The sequence below is a fragment of the Ischnura elegans genome, chromosome 9 (assembly GCF_921293095.1).
Source record: "Ischnura elegans chromosome 9, ioIscEleg1.1, whole genome shotgun sequence".
NCBI classification, from domain to species: Eukaryota; Metazoa; Arthropoda; class Insecta; order Odonata; family Coenagrionidae; genus Ischnura; species Ischnura elegans.
Genome location: NC_060254.1, coordinates 17,813,119 through 17,834,107, shown reverse-complemented (window position 1 = coordinate 17,834,107; position 20,989 = coordinate 17,813,119). Strand labels below are relative to the sequence as shown.

Here is a 20,989-nt window from a genome sequence, read left to right as displayed (position 1 = left end):
CTTCGAACCCTGGTCTTTCAAAACAGAAATTCGACTCGCTACCACTCGGCCAAATCGGCCTTAAACAATGAGCGAAAATTAAAACATTATATATTAGGTAACCATATTTTTAAAATTTTACATGCTTTTTTCTCTCAAACCCGGGCGTATTTGGACAAAACCCTTCAACAGTATTCCTATCTAAGTGTCTACTTTCAAATAAAAAAGATTTCATCTTCTTTCTTGACATCAGTTAGGCAAAGTCTCCTTGTTAGTGCAATTTCACATTTTATCAAAAGAGTGTTAAGATTATTTGATTAGGCCAAGCAGCATTGCAATGTTTCCCCAAGGAATGAATATGCTGTATATAGAAATTGCGCTGAGGCTTGGGTGTATTAGACTGTTCGACATCAATATACAATCAATTAAGATGCACTTGAATGGCACTCTAATGTATGAAATGAGATTTAAACTCTACCCTTGGAGTTGATGGTGGACTTAGCCTTTGAAATGTTTGGACTATATACCAAAAAATGCCCTGTATTATAAGCTAGAAATATTCGTGAAAACTGAGTGGAGAAAAATAAAAATGGCGTATAAATTTCTTACCACAGGCGGCTGCAGGACGAGCATCTCAGAGGGGGGGACAAGCTCCACGTGGAGACCAGGGGATGGCAGAAGCTGCTGCCAAGATGCAAGCCATGTCAATTGGTGAGTGATGACAATTTTAATTTTATCGCCTTGTGGTGGGAGTATTTTGCTACACTATGCATTCCTGGAGTTGCTTCACTCTGCATTCTGAAAATATGTACGGAAGTAAAATTCTGCAAATGTAGAGCGATTGAGTCACATGTTAATTGTGGAGTCACATTTACAAAAAGCCTAATATGCATATTCTGACTTGTCTACTCACTTTGTACACACATTATGTATTTAAAAGACCATGTGTATCGCCCTAATTGTTGCATACCTGATTTTTGGTGCTTTGAAGGATAACTCCAGTGGAGGTGCTGGCTTGTAGGGAGAAACAAAATATCCAGAGAAGATATCCATTCGACAGTGACAAGAGAGGTTTTTAGTATAACTTGTAAATTGTAACGTTCCTTAATCAGTTTTCGGAAAAAACACCACATCAACTCCAGTGAAGCTCAGCTGCAAGGATGTAAAGGTTCACCAGAATTCTAAGCCTCAGTCCTATTTTTCCAACTATTTCCTTGCTTAAAATGCTTAAATAATTTCTGAAATTTATTGTTTGGTCTCATTCATTTTTTTATTATGCCCACGTTACTAGTGTTTCAATCCTATAAAGGTGTAATACCAATTGCCGGAAGTCATTGTTAAACACCTATTGGGCTAATTGATGACTCGTGCAGCAGTTGACCTCCAGAAAGCTTCTCCATGTGTTCCATGTCCTGGGGAAGATTCAAACTAAGTCGTTATTGGCTGTAAATGATGCAGTGTAAATACTTATTGTAATTTTCGTCAAGTGATGAATGTGGGAAAGTTATTCATTGGTACTGTGATTTTCAAATGATCAGTACAGGAAAACGATACTTCGGGTGTTGATAATATGGGAAAAAATTACATTGCCTGCATGGAACTTCATTTGGGAATAGGAACGATGATTGCGGGAACACGATCAATGTGGAACTGCCAGATCGAGGTTCCACTGTAAAAGTGGAAAAACTTTTACGTCGACCAAGAAATGGAACCACGGACCCTCCGATTGCCAGATGTTCAGATACCCTCATAAATATATCTATATTATTTATGCATACAGTCAGATCTAGATTAAATGTCGTTGCATTTTACTTTTACTGCATATTGATTAGTTTTTGTGATACCGATCCATTCCATATTAGAGCAATGTAAAATTTATCCTTATTTAGTTTCCACATTTATGGCTGTAAAAATTTTTCTGCAAAAGATTTTATTGTCCGCATTATAACATTTTTTCCATGACCCCAAATAAATTGCTTGTCCAGGGTAAAAGTTAAAGCAAAATCAAGATAAAATAGTAATGAATAAAGTTTAATAAACTAATAAGTATATGTAATGCACAAATAAATATGTTATTGTTGTAGGTGGTGCTGGGGATGCTCCAGCTGGTGGGCGAGGAGCAATGCGTGGTGGTCGACCTTTGCCGCAAACAGTGCTGCGAACACGCCCCAAGGACAAGGAGGGCAGTAAGAAAGGTAAGGAGGAGGAAGGATGCTGAATTTGTCCTCCTAGACCAACTAATATATTCATTCACCATTGATGGTCTGGGCCATCATTGCGGTTCTTGACACTGATTTTGATTTGTGATGTGCATAAAAAATGGTGATTGGCAGCTGAAACACATGTTAAGGGGTTGAATTTGAAGGTTCTGCATGATATTTAGCATTTATAGTAAAATTTTAGGCTGTCTTGATACTTAGGACACATAGAAAATAAATTGACTAATAACAAGCATAGGTATTTCTGAGTACCGTATAAGCACGTGTAAGAGACACTCCTGTTTTTCCCAGAAATTTCAGCTGAATGTGGGGGTGCATCTCTTACACGAACTTCTTATCCACCCCTCCCCTTCCCCATTCATTGCTCCAAGAGGAACTGGGTGGACTTGGTTTTTAGCGTGAGTCAGTCACATAAAAACCAAGGTCACAAACAAGCGGGAGGCGGGGGAGTTTCTTCCTTGGTGACATTTTAAAAATGCTCCTGTTTGTGTTATAACTCTTAACCGGTTTCGCCGGCCTCGGTGGCGGCGGGGTAAAGTCCTCGCCTGCCAAACCGTAGGTCGCGGGTTCGAATCCCGCCTGGGTAGGTGATCCCTCTCCAGGGCATGGATGTTTGTGTTGTACTCTGTTAATATTGAAATCCCTCGTTGTAAAAGGCCGTTATGTGCTGTTTACGGGGGTTGTGATAAATAAATAAATAAATAATTAACTCTTAAGCATTGTGCCATCTCGTCGATACCTCGGTGGTGACCATGGAAAAGATTGCCTGGGTTTTTTTATTAACCCTCCGGTTAGCGTGCTAGTGGGCATTCGTTGGCATTTAAAACTGCGAATAGCAGTCTCATATCTAAATTAGAGAAAATTTTAAATTTGAAGGATTTCTGGTTAATAGTCAACATTGGTCTTGTCAAGTGATTTCAGTTACACTAAGGGTCAGATTTTTCAAAAATCATCTTCAGGCTCTGTTATGAGGATAATTGCCATTGAAAATTGTGCAGTTGTCAAAACCTGCTGTTTAAAAAATTCAAACGAGTGTGTACATTGCTGGACTAAATGGTAGATACTAGTGATGGGTCGATTCCAAAATTTTATCGATTCCGATTCTGACATTTCGATTCCGATTCTACCGATACCGATTCCATCGATTCTGACGACATAGGCTCCAAGAAAAAGACCACTTATAAATACAAGGGAGAGCCCTGAGTAAAGTCATATTCACAGTTATAATTAAGATTAAATACTGCTTATATGAATCGTGTAATATTTGGCCCTTACAAATTCTCAAGCAGAAAAACCAACATGCTCATGCTCAGCCAGCAGGTTTTGATGTCTCCATGTCACAGTATTACTGCCTGCAGAAAATTGCCTTTTGCTACATAATTGTGTGACTGGGAAAGTACTTTCCTCCCTAAATTGCAAGATTTCGGAAACCTGAAGTATATCATCGATCTTTGTGGATCTTGAAACCTCATGGAACTCAAGTTGCCTAAGCAAATGAACTAAAGAACTTAGCTTTAGTTTTGTAGAGCCAAAAATACCTATACTTCTCACGTAGTTTAATCAGCCTTAAAACTCTTGCTTTTTTAAGTTCAAGAAAGAAACTAAACGCTGCAAATGAATATCACATTGGACGGACGCAGTATTAAAAAAGGCTAAAAGATGCCTGATGTGAAAACTGCTTTCCGTGCGACTCACCTTTGCGAAGGTGAAGGGGGAAAAAGGGTATCGGCTGTTGCCTTTCGAGGAAACAGTTCATTTTCCTCTCTCTTAAGCATGCCGAATTAATCTCTTCACTTTACTTCAATACCCGAGCCATATTTCTTATGCGTGGGATGGTTCCCGAAAAATATCCAATCCTTAGTATTTTCACTCGAGTAATGCGTTAAATGGTCAAGTCGATCTATATATAACCCTTTTTAACACCCTCATTTTAGTTTTTTAAGTCAATGAAGACGATTGTCCGTGCTTTAAATGACGATTTTCAAGACTTAAGTTTTAAAAAACTTGAAAAATCGGCCTCAGTTACCGGGTTCCGCGGCGTGTAGCTCAGCCTTGACGCGCGATTAAAAAATCGCTCTTTTTTCCTTCTTCTCAAAAGTGTTTTTCCAAGATTTCTGCTTAGTACTTTTTAGAAATCTCTACTATATATTGTGGTTCAAATTTTCCGAGTTATTTTTCGCAAACGAAAGATAGTTTCTACTTTATGTCAAATTTCAAGTGAAAAACGGGTCGACCATTTCGCGTTGTAAAACCAGACAGATGAAAGCCAAAATCTTCAAAAGTCATTAGAAGTATAGAAAAAGCACCAAGTGTAAGGAATATTGCATTTTTTATTCCATTAAAATCATACCAACTCAACACCACCTGGATAAATTTAAAAATTTTCGAGGATTAACGAGATCGCGCGTGGTTTTGAAAAGTTGGTCATGTTTGGGCCACTGTATCATCACTTAAGCGTCATATTTAGGTAAAATGGCATATAAGTGTATATCTGGTAATGATTTATGAGTGTTTACGCTAAGTTTCAAGCCTCTATCCCCAAAAAGGTGATTTTGGACTTGATTCCAGCTTTTTCCGATTTCGGACCGGTGCACCGCGATGTGCGCCGGGTCGGAAGACGATCGGCCGCCGCGGCTGGCGTAAAGGTATTCGTCGCCCACGTCGACAACTGTAGAGTGTACAGCAAGCTAAAACTACCAAGCCAAGACATTGGAATGACTTATCGGCTTTAAAAACTATATTACTACATGAGTTTCATGATAGCACTTCCTGTCGGCAGATTGTTGGACCTACTAGCCTCGAAAGCCGTGTAACCGTAACTTACTCGACTCGACATTTACAATGCTACTCGAAGCGCTCGAGTCGAGTACCAACTACTTAAGCGCATAAAAGTACCAACTACTCGACTCTGCTCGAACTTTCGAGTACTCGCAAATCCGTAGAAGATAATGTTTTTTGTTGTTACGATAACGCAGCACGAAAATTCAAATGACTGCTGGAAACGCGGTCATATTTAAATTTGTGGTTCGAAGTACTACTGGAATCGGAATCGATTTTTCACATTGACAAGTACTCATTTTCGATTCCGATTCTTGGCCGAGAATCGAGGAATCGAGCCGACCCATCACTAGTAGATACAATAAATTGGAAATGCTTCGAAGTGAAGAGCACAAAAGAAGAGGTAGAGGGGAAGGAGTGCACTCCCTCCATCTTTCAAGCAGCGAGGCTAGGAGCGAAGGAGCAAGAGGAGAACAAATCCAATCTTGCAGGTCACATCGTTGCCTTCAAAGCAAAGACGAAGATGCAGCAATGTAATGCATGCAGTTTGCATTGCCTGAAGTTTCTAGTCCATCTGGTATTGCTTGAATGTGCTCATGGTACCCTTTTTCTTCCGAAATTTTGCTATTTGAACTTCGTTGAATATTAGTTGCCTTGTTGGAACTGTGGATATTTGTGTCAATCAATTAGAGCTTAAAAAAAATTGAATGTTGTCAGATATGCATCAGGTTTGGTCTCAATATTTTTTGAACCCCGTGCGTGTGGTACAATTGCTGAAAGCTATCAAGAAATCTTCGGGCTCAGTAGGTGACTCACCTAGGTCAGTTGTTGAGATAGGGTAGGGATGAAACAAGTTTCCTTTGTTCCTGTGTAACTAGATATTTTCCTTTGGGGCAGGTGGTTTTTGGTCTGTGAGGTCTTGGTAAAGAAAAAAATGTCTTGGGCTGATGGAGGGCCGAGGGTGGTTAGAGAAATCTATGCCGTGGTTATTATGATACGGCACTGAGATTCCCCTGATCGTTGTTCAATCTCTTGGTATGATTCACACTGTGTCTATCATGTTTTGCCTTAAAATTTTCTACTGCTGAAATTATATTTCAATACTCCTATGAGAGCTGATAGCAAAATAGTTCGACAGTTGGACAGGCATCGTAGTGCAATGGTGCATGTGTAGAGAGGATCGGAACTCTTTCTAGTCCCTCTTATGGGAGGTTGCATTCATGAAAGCATTGATTGAAAATTTTTGATTCAGATTCAATTTCTTCGACGAATTTGGATCCGAAGTACATTAAGGTGAAGGGCATTATCCGTGGATATTTCGATCCAAGGTATCTGATGTGACAATCTCTAGTAAGCATCATAAGGATAAGACTATAAAGGAATGCCTGCTTATCTCAGAGCACCATACATATCGTGTAAATTTAGCTGAAGCGTAAATTTTAGTTTTGAAAGTGGAAATTTGTCTAAACTGTCGAAAATCCATCTGCAACACCATGCGATAGGATTTAAAGATGCCGCAAATTTTTTTTTCTTTAATCTCCAGTGCTCACAATAGGTGTGCGTCTCTTAAATGCTCTTATACGGTATTACTTGAGGATGTGGTGCATTGCAATAACTATTGCTAAATCTCTTTAAATTTTGAAAACAAATAATGCATTATACTATTGGAATGTGTAGTGGGAAATAACTGGATATGAGAGTTAAAGAATGCATTAAAATTCATGATTTCAATTATTTGAGGGGGTTGAGAGAGAATTTCAGCAAGAGGTAAGAACACATAAACAGGGAGAGACCAATGTGGGCATGGTGTGTGCCCTTGGAAATTCAGTCCCTAAATCACCTCTGTCATGTTGACTTCCTGAATATACCAACTTACAAGGGGAGACCACGTACCTTGCTCCACCTTTTTCAATGCTGTATTTATTATGGCCTTCGGAATGTTGAATACATCTCTGAAAGTGGTTCCGTTGAATGGGCCTTAGTTTGGCTGTAATTAATTTATTTTTATGCGGTATTTTTCACAAGCCGTATATAATTCCTAAATATCGCACCCCTCACCAGACTGGTCAGATGGGGTAGTGGTAGTGTATGCGACTCCCACCCAGGGGGCCAGGGTTCGGGGCTTTGTGATGGAAGTATATATTGCTGTCTTCATTGTGATTTTGTTGGGCTTTTTTATCATGGTTCCAGCTTCAAATATTGAATGGAACGAATAATTATAAGGAAATAATAAGGAAAGGAATTTCATAATGCCAAAAACTAGTGATACCGTTCTTACCATGGCAACTGAATTCAGCTCGGAAGCAATAATATGTGAAAGACAAAGTATTACTATGCAAAGTTTGCATTAAAAGGTTTGAATTTGAGAGGTGTGACATGCTGTTAAAGTACATCAGTTGCGATACACACATAAAAGTGCGAGAGAAAGGGGACCCGCAAAACGACAGTTACCATGTGAGCACACAGGGGTTTGCCGATCATATTTGCCAAGACTGCATTCTTTAACCATTCACATACCTTGAATCAATATACTGTGAAACTTCGATTTTACATTCCCCCATTTTACGTTTTCCCTGATTTTGCACACTTTTTATCAGGTCCTAAACAATACCACCTTTAATAAATGATACTCTTATTTTACAATTTCCTCTATTTTGCACTTTATGTAAGTGGTCCATTCAAAAGTGTAAAATAGAGGTTCCACTGTAACTTGAACCATTTCTTACATTTAGTTTTATCAGAAATTTTGTCCAATTGAAATTATGTTAAATATTACGTAAAATGCTTAATGAAAGTATAAGTATTCATGAAACGTGTACCATGAAATAAATGCCTATAAACTTTAGCGTTAGAAAAATTTTAGCATTATAATAACTCCGTCAATTTTCTATAACACCGTTGGTTTTCTATAACACCGTAATCACATGGCTTTATAATGAATTTTAGCAAAAAAATAAAATCACTTTCACGGACCTCTACCCATTAATGATCTGGGAACAAACTGAAATACTCAGCCAAGTTGCCAGCCTGTGTTCATATTGAGCTGTTTATTTCCTGTAGCTATTATCTAGAAAGAATTTTGTCATTGATAGTTAAAAGTAATTTTATGTCTGTTGTGATGACAATATTTGTGGGTCGAAGATTTGTTTGGGAGGGCTGCTCTAATCCCTGATTCTGGGATTCAATTTTAAAGGCACTGAAATTTAATCTATCAAAAAATATTTACTTTCAGGGACACATGGAACACCAGTGAATCTGACTGCAAATTATTTTCAAATATTATCAAAAACTGACTGGTGTTTGTATCAGTACAGAGTGGACTTTTCTCCAGAAGAAGATCGCACTGGTGTGCGTAAGTCTCTTCTGCGAGTTCATAAGAAGCAACTTGGTGGTTATATCTTTGATGGAACCATGATGTTTGCAAGCCATAAATTTCCTGATAAAGTAAGTTTTTTTCTGTTAGTGTATGAAACCTTAAACATTTTATGCTTTTTCCAGACCCCCCTTGCTGCTGTATTTTGTAACATGTAACAAGGTATCCTTATCCATTGTTATCTTCACTTTGATGCTTCTCTAAATTTTTACATGGATCACTGACATAGCAGATGTTGTGTGAGAGAATCTTCAGGTGCCTATTTATATCTGGCCGATTATTTTCTGTGAATGTCTTGCTGGTAGTCCTGCAGCCACTAGTCTAATAGGGCCACCCCTTGCAGGCTAGCATGTGGATGTTTCCTGGGTATAAACCATTTGATAATGAATAACAAATTTTTTTTTGAGGTTTCGTTGCTGTAATGCATATCGACGTGGATGTGATGAAATTAGCAAATAATAACTTGTTTTCCGTGACCTGTAGTGGTATGATGCTTAGAATGTCTTGGTGGGAGGGGTAGAATTCTTAGTATGAGATAACTGGAGAAATTCCAACCTAGACCTATGCTGCTGAAAATGAAAGCTATTGCCAGCCAGTCTGCTCAAATTTATATCAGGAATTTACTTGGGCATTGATGTGTTCTCATTATTTAATCCTTATTTTGTGCAGTAAATTTTAATATCTGAATAACAATTAAATGACAGTTAAAATCACATTGAAAGTGTTAGAATATTGCATGGCTGTGACTTCATCTGGGGCCTAAGTCTGTAACTGAGTTGGGAAAAAATAGACTCATGAAGCTACCGTTTCATCCAACCCTAAGTCTGTAACTCGTTCCTCCCGGTGACAGAGAAAACATTCTCCCAGTAACGGAGAAAATGTTTCTCCTGTAGAAAATGTTTCTCCCAACTCAAGTCTGTAACAAGATTGGAGAAACTTGATGCACCCTGGCGGGTTCTTCGGAGTCACCCTTCCGGGACCCGCAGACTAATTTTCTCCCTGGGAGAAAGCGAGAAAAATAGCAATGGCAGACCATTGTGGATGATCGAACTGAGGTTCTATTTGTATACTCGTATATATTTTTTATGTATTTGTGCCAAAATAGAACACGAAAATCCATTCTTCAAGTTAGTCAGGCAACATACGTAGTGTAATTGTTGACAGGTGTGGAAAGTTTTGTATAGTTGCATTTGCAAGGAAACTACATGCAGTGAACTTTCATTGTGCCTCTATTGTAAGTGAACACAATTTTTGCCTTTAGTGTACCCCTACGTGAATTGGTTGCATATAGACAAAGTAAATAGTGAAGCGACAAGTGAAGTGAGTTGTGAATGTAACATCTTTAACAAAATTATTTATTTCTTCCATGCTGGTTTAATCAATAGTGTACATTTCGATCAAAGGTATCTAACTTAAGCGAAGAGGATATGTTTCATATTTGAACTAATTGTATTTTCAGGATATATTGAATGCGTATTAATTTTCATTCGTATGTTCGCTTCTAAGTTGTTTGATTTTATTACCTATTGCCATTTCATTGTGAGCTTCCGCCAGTGTTTACATTTCAGGCATTTAGTTGCGCTGTTGTTTTTGTTTTGGTCATATTTTGGTTACGGCAAGAGTGAAAGTGAAATCCAAAGTTTTTTGATGTTACAATATCTGGTTTAGCAATTTGTTTCAGCCTATTCATTTCATTGTCTTCGTAATGTTAATGTGAAATAACATAATCTGATTCTAAGTCATTAGTGGTGAGTGGGAAGTGAGGTGTGAAGAATCCTTTCGAACTTCAAAGAATGCAAATTCTTTTAGTGTGTGCAGAGTGATTGGAAAACCAATTACAGTGAGTCCTCGTTCTACGTCACCCCGTTTAACGTCATTTCGCGATAACGTCACGAAAATTTTGAGACCGTTATTCGTTTATCGCACCTTTGCTTCGCGATAACGTCAGGTCTTTTAAATTTCGCACGAGAAAAAATGCGAAGCGGTGGGCGTTGCAGGTTGTTCGTTTTGTTGGCGGTAATACAGTCAGTCTAAACGAAGTGTAAAACGGTGTTTATTGTCAATTTCGATTACGTTTATAGCTAATTTTCTGCAAAATGAATTCTTAGGTAGGTGCGCAAATGTTAAGTGCGTAAATGTCAAGTAAAGTTTTAGCAAATTTTACTTGACATAACGGTTTTCTGGAACCTGAAAAGTGATTTCTAGGAATTTTTCCGTGTAGAACTCGGAGTATTTGTCGTCACTTTTTCGCCGTGTTCTCAATAATCTTGGTTCCTGTAACTGCGACGATGTTTCAGCGATGATGATGCCCAGGCGACGCTCGAACGGTTGACCACCATAGCGAAGCCGAAAAAACAAATGCGGGAAGATACAAAAATGGAGAAGGATGTACGTCGCTGCTGGTATTGCCGTCGATGAAGACAGGGACTCGTATTTATGCCATAGTTTGGCATTCCCATCGTAAAAAATGGCCCAAATATGATACGCTAAAATTATTTCGCGTAGGAATTGTGAGGTCTAGGAGCCGATATTCACTTTTTACATTGTTTCTTATGGGATAATGTGCTTCGATTAACGTCATTTCGTTTATCGTCATATTTTTCAGGAACGGTAAGTGACGTTAAACGAGGACTCACTGTATCATGTTTTTTTAGTGTTACATAATAGTGCTTTAAATTTATTGTGAGCCAAGTTTTTCATTGAAACTGTTGATTTGGAATATACTGATTTTTAAGTATCAAAAAGACAGCTCATGAAATGTGTGCATTGTAGTGCTATGTGTGATACGGTGAGTTATAAATATGTACGAGTAAGGGTAATTTTACTTTGTTTTTTATGTATAAATACCTCTAGTAAACTATTTTCCCTATCTTTCTGCACTTCTACGCTGTCAATATTTGAAAATTTTAAACGTAGCGAGGCAGGTTGTTGTGTTTTCTTAACTATAACATTTTGGGAGTTGCAAACAGATTTTACTAATTGCTCGCACGTAGGTATTTGCAATGTAGTAAATGTGTATCGATGCATCAACTTCATTTATTTGAAAGTTTTACTATAGTGATGAATGAATAGCCCGTATTGCAAGTGAAAATAGTTTGATTTCCCACTCATTTTTTATATGAAACTAAGCATTTTTATTGGTTCTTCACGCTATTGCCGGCTTCAAATTCAATATTTTTTATACCTATTTGATACTGAGAATTAGTTTTTTCTCTGGTTACGGCCAAGAACTGATGTTTTCTCCGCGAAGTTGCAGATTTCAGTCTGGAGAAAACTACGGTAGAAAAGTTTCTCCAGAGAAAGGAGATTTCAAGTTACAGACTTAGGCCCCTGATCCTGAAAATTTCAGCGTGATTGCTAATCTGAAAGAAGTTGTATAAGACTTGATGTTTTACTGGTGCACGATGTGGATGAATAGTTCATGGGATTTCCACGAGGTGAGCTGTTTGGTCGGAGTCGATGTTTCAATCTGTGAATCTATGCCCTGAGGACAATGGCAGAGATAGCCATTGAAACATTCCCTGACTGAACAGCTCTTACCTGGTGGGAATCCCGTGAAGAATTCATCCACAGGTTAAAGTTGAGTTGCAAGAACCAGGATAAGATGGCAAATGACAAAGTGAGTCTATAAAAAGATAACAAAATGATCTTAATTAGTGCCCAACTTCTATTAGGATCAGTCATTTACCAATCTCGATATTACTGAATGTCACTGCCCAAAAAAAAAGTAGAGGCTACAACGATACCTCCACTGCACAAACGCTCAATAATCGCCCACTGAATCAAATCTATTGTGGAGTCATCAACAAGATATAATTGAGTGCCACTTTCCAAGCAATTGGTGAAGTTGCGATGAATAGCTTTGGAATGGAGCCAGGGAGTTGGTGAATTGTATTTCATTCTTTTTATTTTGGGAGTCTGTTCAGTAATGAAAATGGCTGCTATATGGAACAATCCATACTTGCTTCAAAAGGAGATGCTGCATGGATCTCCATTGACAATCTTTTTACATGTTCTTTTTGTATGTCTCCCTTGTTTATGAATACTTACTTCTCTACTTAGGTCATGGAACTGTATTCTACCAGAAATTCAGATGAAGCTCAAATTCGTATTACTATAAAGCTTGTGGGTGACCTGGCTGTGGGGGATTATCACTACATACAGTTTTTCAACATCCTTGTGAGGAAGTGTTTTGGTCACATGGACCTTCAGCTTGTTGGCAGGAATTTCTTCGATGCCAAGGCCAGGATTGCCATTCCAGAATATCGTTTGGAACTGTGGCCTGGGTGAGTTTGTATTTGTATCAGATGCAGCAGTTGGATATTTTTGGGATAGCCCTCAGAAAGTTAACTTGACCAAAATTTATATATTTTTCCAGCTACTTGACATCTATTAGACAGCATGAGAATAATCTTCTTATGTGTGCTGAGATCTCGCACAAGGTGATGCGCAAGGACAGTGTTCTGCACCTAATGTCGGAGTTCACCAACATGCGAGGGAATTTTCAGGTATATATCAAAGCAATTACTTTTTACTTGTTATTTTTTGAAAATGCTAGCCCTGTGATTTAATTTCTTAAGGCCCTCAAATAGGTAAAAACTCAACTTTCACATATTAGTTAGAAGTACAGTAAAATTCGGTTATAACGCGGGTCTAGGGGGACATAGTTTACACCCGCATTATCGGACAACCGCGTTATAACGGGAAAATACGTGGGAAGCAATAAAAAAACCCTTAAAGGTAATTTTTATAGCCAATATATTTGCGTAATACATTATTAAAATATTTATTTTATGATTTCGATGCTCTACTTTAACGGGAGTTACTAAAATACTCGGATATTTTCTTTTTCCGCGATAGTTGATGGCGTTTCTTTGTCACGTAATTTTTTATGCTTTGCAAGTGCAACAGATGAATACTATCGCAATCACTTTGTCCCTCCAACCAATTCATCAATTCACTAATATTATGTAATAAATGGCCAATTTTTGGCATCTCCACCTCACATTCGTCTTCTTCATTCTCGCTCTCATCTTCCGATGATGCAGCTGTTTTTGCGCGGCTCTGGACTGCAGCCACAATTTCTTCGTCACTCTTATAAGCAGATACAGGAGTTTCCTCGTCTTCGCGAACCCAGGCCTCGAGATCACTCACAAATAGTTTATTAGAAAGAACATCTGAAGCTTCACGTGCGTCCTCTTCCGTGAAACCCAAAAACTCGTCTTCGTCTTCCATGCTATCGCCCGCTGTATACTCGCACTTTGGCCAGCAATTTAGGATTGTAGCTGAAGTTATTTTCTTCCATGCCAATCCAATATTATAAGCCATATTCTTCAGGGTGACTGTTTCAGATATTCTTGTACCTGCAGTTCTGAATTTATGACACTAGTGAGCAATTCCCGCCGATAATGGGCTTTAAATGCTCTGATTATCCCTTGATCCATGGGCTGAATAAGAGCTGTCGTATTTTTTGGTAAAAACGAAACCACTATTTTGCCATCCCTCGATATCAAGAGCTCAGAAGACGGATGGGCCGGACAGTTATCTAACAGAAGTAGTGCCTTCTCTTCTAACTTTTTTGATCTTAAGTGGCTCTTAACCGATGGAACAAAATCTTCATTAAACCAAGATTTAAAAAAATGTCTCGAGTCATCCAGGCATTCTGACTGTTTTTGTAATTTATGGGTAGTGCTGTCATATTAACGTGCTTGAAGCACCGAGGACTTCGATTTTTACCAATACACAGAGGTTTTAACTTGTGACTTCCTGATTTGTTCGCGCACAGTAATAAAGTCACTCTTTCTTTGCTCATTTTTATTCCGGATTTATTTGCCGCCTTCTTAATATCAAGTGATTTTGTTGGAAGCAATCTGTAGTAGAGAGTGGTTTCATCGCAGTTATACAATTGCTCTTCAGTGTACTCACCCTCATCAATCATCTTGCGTAAAGTCCCACAGAATTCTCTAGCTGCTTCACTGTCCCTGGAACGAGATTCTCCTTGCATGTTAACTTGCGCTATCCCGTGGCGAATTTTCCACCTCGATAGCCAGCCAGCAGAAGCAACAAAATCATGAGCACCACCAATTTGTTTATTCAATTTAATTGCCTGTGCTTGTAAAAGTGGACCGGATAATGGAACACCTTCACTGCGCTTCTGAACAAACCACGTAAACAAACATTCATCCACATCACCAGCAGCACTCAATCTAGCCTTTTTTCTATCAAGTCCTATTTCGTCATCCACTTGATCAACAAATGATCGTAATTTATCTTCTTCTTTCATCCAACCACGAATAGTTCCTTCAGGAACACCAAACTCCCTGAATAAACTTGATTTTGATTCACCGCGTTTTACTCTGTCGATTATGCCCAACTTTTCTTTAATTGTGTAAGTTTTCCTTTGGCAGACATCGTTTTAACCCTAAAATCGATGAAAATTTTCGTAAAAAAGTAATTTTCATATTCATATTAAGCCTAAGACAAAGGTAAAACAGCCTATTCATCATTAAATGCTCGAAGCCTGTGGGCATTGAGTACCTACCTTGGTTTGAGCGCCGCGGTGCGAACGTACGAATGAGAATTATCTCAATCTCCCAGAATCTCGAAAATTATTATAGCCGTGCAACACACTTTTCAGCTCGAGTTCACAAGACACAATGACCGATCAGGCATTACCCGGTTTTTTTTATGGCTACGAAACAATGTATGGAATACGTCGCCAACCGCGTTAATACAGTCGCTTGAAGTTGCGACGCGTCGGTAGTCACGCCGAGATAAAATTCGCCACAAAGTTACCTACCTCAAAAAAAAGGTCAATGTAATCATCTCGGGGGACATGGTGAGACCCGCGGTATATCCGAAACCGCGGTAAAGTGAGGCGCGTAATAACCGGAATTTACTGTACTATTTTGCCATGAAAACAAATGCTCTTGAGGAATTTCATTTTTCTTTGTTATTTCTTTTGCTCTAATGCTGTATCCTTCCATAGTGTGTTTCATGATATATTAATGCACTGGTACGGTGGAACAGAGTTAAAGCGAGTACGGGCCATTGCATGACATTATGAGAGATAGCCGAATCACTGTCAATTGACCCTATGATTATCATGTAAAAATATATTTTTATAAGGCCATTTTGGTGATGGTACTCGCCATAGCGAGAGTATTGTAGGAAAACCTACACCAAGAGTCCCGAATCTCTGCAATTGCTGGCAAGTATCCGATGAAGGGCAATATCCACGGATATTTGGATCCGAGGTATCCAATCCGATCATCCCTAATATCTACCCATGTTTTCATTCTTACCATATTTTTATTACTTTTTTGTTTCAGGATATGTGCAACCAAAAGATACTTGGTTGTATTGTGATGACTGAATACAACAACAAAACCTACCGTGTGGATGAAGTTGCTTTCAATGAGACGCCTATGTCTACCTTTTCCAAGGGTGGAGAAAATATTACCTACATGAAGTACTATCAAGAGGTAAGTGCACTAATTGGCATTTTTCAGAAGAATTCATGGGAGAAATGTGGCATTAGACAAAGACCCACTATTGAGAGAATTCATTGCTGTGCCTTAGTGTTTAAAGGCTATTATGTTTTATAATTAATTTTTGTACGCTGTGTGATGAGATGGAGCACATTTTATTATGTTCAAGGAAGTATAATAGCATAGATATTAGAGATATCAAATACTTTCTAGTATCCAAGGTATTCGAGTACACTGGAACCTCGATCTATTGTTTTTCAGGGATGAATATAATTTTTTCAATTATTTTCCCAGTGTCAATAAGACTATCCATAGCAAAAAGATGCACTGTTATCTCCAAGCTCACTCTAATTCTACTGACAAATCTACTTGGTCCGCATCAGCCATCCGCGCAAACCTGTCTGTGGCCAGTACGTGTGCGGATGATCCGTGCGACGGAGGGACCTGGCAGATGGCTCGTCCGTGTGCGGACAGTCCGCACACATGTGTAAGCTTCCATTAATGTCAGTGGAACCTTATCCGGGCACATGGCACAGACCGTCTGCATCCATGTGAAACTAGATAGGTGAATAGATAGATATCGCTCGACATAGGGGACTGAAAATGATTGGGGGAAAACTGAAAACCCTGGATTTCCCCCTTCAAACCCCTCAAAATAATTGAAAATGGCGAGAAAAAAAATTGACTCTTGGGATACCTTATGTCACGCATTGTTATTGCTCCCAAACTATTCCACTCATCCGAAAGATCACAGATTCTAATATTACAAGGATCTGGGCTTCTGCTGACATCAGTTTTGTTCCTCTATGTCAAATGATGTCTCTGCAATGATGTGTCAAAGTTGAAAAAGGATCAAAATTTTGATATGAGTCTTGGCTTCCGGGCGTTCGTCCACGTTTAGATGTCCATAGGTGACGACAGTTTCTCCAGCCATCCTGTTGGTGTCTTCAGGTCAGAAGTAGCGATGCATAAAATTTGGCCATCTTATATAATACCTTTGGGATCAGAGGTTGATTCTGATTGGTTGGAAATTCAGGTGGGCTCTGATTGGTCGTTGATTTTGAAGATGATGTGATCAAAATTTTGGTTAAAATAACAGTAAAAAATGGTGGGTCTCGTCAGTGACTTCGAAGACCTTACCGTGGGCCCCTGGCTGAATGCATACCATCATTACACCAGCATTCAAAAAAATTATTTTCACTACTTTTGAATCTAAGCCCATTCAGGCTGAACCCACAATATGGAACTTGCTTTGGAAATGATGATGCATCTTCTGGAACAGAAGCATGAAATAGCATTAGACGTCTCTAACCTGAGTTTTAATGTAGATATAACTCCACCACAGTGGGATGCTATCAAGCAATCGATTAATGTTGTGGATGTTTTTGAAGGAGCAACATTTCTTGCAAGTGGAAGTGCAGTCACAGTTTTTTTTAAGTTTTCCCCCTTATAAATAGAATTATTAGTTGCCTAAAAACTAGGAAGTTATCACATAGTCATCTACAAGGTTTTGTCGATGATTTTTGTTTTCCATTAAAAGTTGGTGTGAATTTCTGGAAAATGAACAATTATTCACTTTTGATACAATTCTTGAGCCACAATTCAAAATCAGCGTATTTTAAGATTCAAATAAAGTTGAGATGATAAAAAATTAATTTGCTTTAAAGATGAAGAGTGTCTAAGCAATGTCACCCAACAAAAACCTTCAGACAAGTGCAACCGAGTGCATAGCTGATGTAGAGCAACAATCAATGTGGAGAATTGGTTCAGAATAAAAAAGCTGATTTTAAAAATGTATGTGATATATTCCTTTTTATTTATACAATCATCAAGTGTAATAGAAGACTAATATTTACTACCTTTGTGCAATTCTCTATTCAAGGTATTCGAAATTTGAGATACTCGTATTAGGGTTCGAAAAATCTGCTATTCGGCCCATCTCTAATTATATTATCGAGTAAAGTTGCTATTAGGGTAGTTTCACTAAATGTAGGTTATTGACTCTAGTAAGGGACCATAACTCACCATTTTGGCAGCAGTAAGAATTCCGTCCTCAGTCCCTATATGCTTTTTGTTTCCTACTCTTACAGTAAACAAATCAAGGTTACTGACCATCCTGCACCAAAATGTTTGAGGGATTTGAGGGAGGGATTTGTTAATCTATTTGAGGGATTGTTTTGGTATTAGATTCTGATTTTAGGGCTGGCACAATAACTGCTGTTGGCGATTGACTGATTGTCTCGCTATGTTCGCAGTGATAGAAAAAGAAAATTTCTCAGAGAGGAAAACTTTCTCAAAAAATTAATTTCTTTCTAATCCTATCAATTAAATCCCTTGATATGTGTACCAATCTGACTGTAAGGTCTTGCACTGCTGAGAATTTAGGTATTACAGTTCTAAAAACTAATACAGTACACTCCCGATTATCTGAGCTAATGATGGGGAGAGACGGCACGAATAATCAGAAAACACAGATAACCCAAACTTTCACACAAATGTCATAAATTGTTCATATTTTACCTAAAACAAACAAAATATTATTATTTATGCAGTTATTGTTATTTTAGTTCTTCCCGGACTCGTTGAGTGCTTTATTCGCCAGTTCGCAATCTTTTTTGCAGCGATGACATGGTTGTACTCGTATTATTAATGCTCCATGTAAGGCCTGGCTTTGAAAACCACACATCCGTGGCTGTGTGATCACGGATACAGAAAAAAAGATTTGCTCGAATCCTTCATAACCACTGGTTGACGTCGGAAACTACACTTTCAGGCACCACGCCACGTTGTCGTGTCTCGCACAAGTTGCCTGGGTTAAAACTGCTTCGCGACGTGTATCCGTTATCATGAAGTGTGGTCGCGCACTGCGAGGCTTGGAAAACAGGAACACGGTGCTCCTGTGAATGTAGCTAGCAAGTGATCGCTTACGTTTATGAAGGGGATTCTAACGGAAATAATATGCCCGGTGTGTCTTAGAATTAATGCTGTGATTCCGATGATTTTTCGTAGGATTTTTTTTTTCATAATAATGTTTGCGGAAAAAATTGAGCGAGAGTGAAAATCATGAGTCTGCTGTATTACAAAAGGGGATCCTCGAGAGGTCTCCACTCGCGTTACTGACAGACAAATTGATCAGAGTTTCATGGGGAAATAAGGTATAATTGGGGTTGTTAACCATGATTCGCATACATGATGTGATTTTTCAAATTCATAACCTTTCAATGTTATTCCTTGCAATTTCAAACATTATGCTGCAAAATGTTGGACAATAATGGATAGAATTGCATTCATCACTGCTCTGTGGACATTAATGAAAGCTGAATAGGGCAGAAGCAGCAACTAAATTCAGTCTATTATGGGATGGAATTGGGCCTCCTCTATGCACTCCCCTTGGTCCTAAATTTAACTGGAACATTGGAAATTAAACTGGAACAAATGCCTGATGCTTAGAACTCGACTGGAATGGGAAACGACCCATCCTTAATACAAATAATACTTCAGAATATGGCCACAATAATCAAGTAATATTATAAAAAGCTGATTTATCGGATCTGGAAATACTGGTTAAGCCTAATACAGGGTTCCCACTCAACCATGAAAACCTTAAAACCGTGAATAAGCCGTGAATTTTGTTTGTCATGAAAAAACATGGAAAAAGCTGTGAATATCATCATAAAACCTTTAAAATCTTCCAAAATTGATTTTGTTGCTACAATTGACGGATCAAAAAAAAATGGACACGTCAATCATATTTCAAGGTCACACGCAGACACTGTCCACGCATTTACCTTCACACATATATTCGAAGCGCAATTATTAATCCTTGTGCCATGACGACACATTGACCTTGGGCCTGTATCAAAGCCGGTAACCTAAGTGTTCATTAACACAGGCGAAAATTCCGACACTTCTTAACTTCCCTGGCATCCTGGTCCCTCCATTTTCCCACTCACAACCTTCAGCTGGAGCTGAATTTTGCACACGATAGGTGACGTTAGTCCATTTTCATTGCTGCATTTGCATTCACAGCGTCTGTTGCCTTTGTTAAATTTTTAGTTAATGTGCGGTTGGTGATTGTTACATGTTCAACAATTCTGCCTTAAATGGCTTATCAACTGACCATGAATTTGACGACATGCAGGCCGTGAAAACCTGGAAAAAACGATAAATTGCATATATTAGTTTGAGTGGGAATCCTGTTATAGGTAAATAAGTGTAGCTTACTCTAATCCCCTGTACCAATCAGGTATGTAAGTTGAAAATAAGATAGTGGTATCAGGTTGGGAGTCTGTTAAATTCTCTAGCACCAACGTTAAGGATACCATTAACATCTATCCTTCTAATGGGTGTCAGATAACTAATTTGTGCCATTACTGATATATGCATTGTCACCAGTATACACGTTTAATACTGTTAACATTTGATGATTTTTTGGCTCAGAAGTTGTGATTTTTTTATTTTTTTTAATTACTTTACAGCGGTATGGCATAAAAATACACGACCCAAAGCAGCCCTTGCTGCTTACGAGGACAAAAGCTCGGGATAGGCGTGCTGGTGCTCCTGAACATATCTACCTGATTCCAGAATTATGCCGTCTGACAGGGCTGACGGAAGAGATGAGGTAGGAATGTTCACTTACATTTGTAGATTCATCAATGTTGCTAAAATTACTGTACTCATATTCTCCTTTTTTTATTTCATAGGAACAATAATAAGCTAATGGCAGCTTTGAGCCAATACACAAGGGTTGATCCTCGTGGACGTATTGGGAAGCTTAAGGCCTTCAAAGACAGAATGCTGGCCACAGAAAATGTAAGACATCTGGAATTTAAGTGTATGATTGTCCCGTTCTGTGTTGCTGTCTCTACTGAGTTTTAGGAATTCGAATACAGTAGACTAGTTACTACAAAGTTAATGGGATTGAAGAACCGGAGGTTCATTTCTGTACTGAGAGTTGTACTGCGCAATACCTTCGGATTCATGTCCATGATGTTCACAATTAATTGACGTGCAAATATTTAAAAAAAACGAAATCAAACTAATGTGCTTATCTATAGAAGAAACCGGGTGAATGTCATTAATTACAGCACTTCCTCAATCATAGCAAATCTTTTATAATAATTGAATTCGGTAAAACATTGCTTTAACGC

General features: G+C 38.5%; 1 protein-coding gene across 2 annotated transcripts in view; it reads left to right on the top strand.

The window, feature by feature from the left end:
- LOC124165114 (piwi-like protein Siwi) overlaps nucleotides 1–20,989 on the top strand; it is a 58,078-nt gene that overhangs the window by 11,617 nt on the left and 25,472 nt on the right. For both annotated transcript variants that reach the window (XM_046542410.1, XM_046542411.1), the window contains exons 3-10: nucleotides 594–690; nucleotides 2,064–2,174; nucleotides 8,209–8,420; nucleotides 12,412–12,635; nucleotides 12,728–12,857; nucleotides 15,681–15,833; nucleotides 20,318–20,460; nucleotides 20,543–20,651. In XM_046542410.1, coding sequence (XP_046398366.1) covers nucleotides 594–690; nucleotides 2,064–2,174; nucleotides 8,209–8,420; nucleotides 12,412–12,635; nucleotides 12,728–12,857; nucleotides 15,681–15,833; nucleotides 20,318–20,460; nucleotides 20,543–20,651 — 1,179 coding nt within the window. The remainder of the gene's footprint in view (nucleotides 1–593; nucleotides 691–2,063; nucleotides 2,175–8,208; nucleotides 8,421–12,411; nucleotides 12,636–12,727; nucleotides 12,858–15,680; nucleotides 15,834–20,317; nucleotides 20,461–20,542; nucleotides 20,652–20,989) is intronic.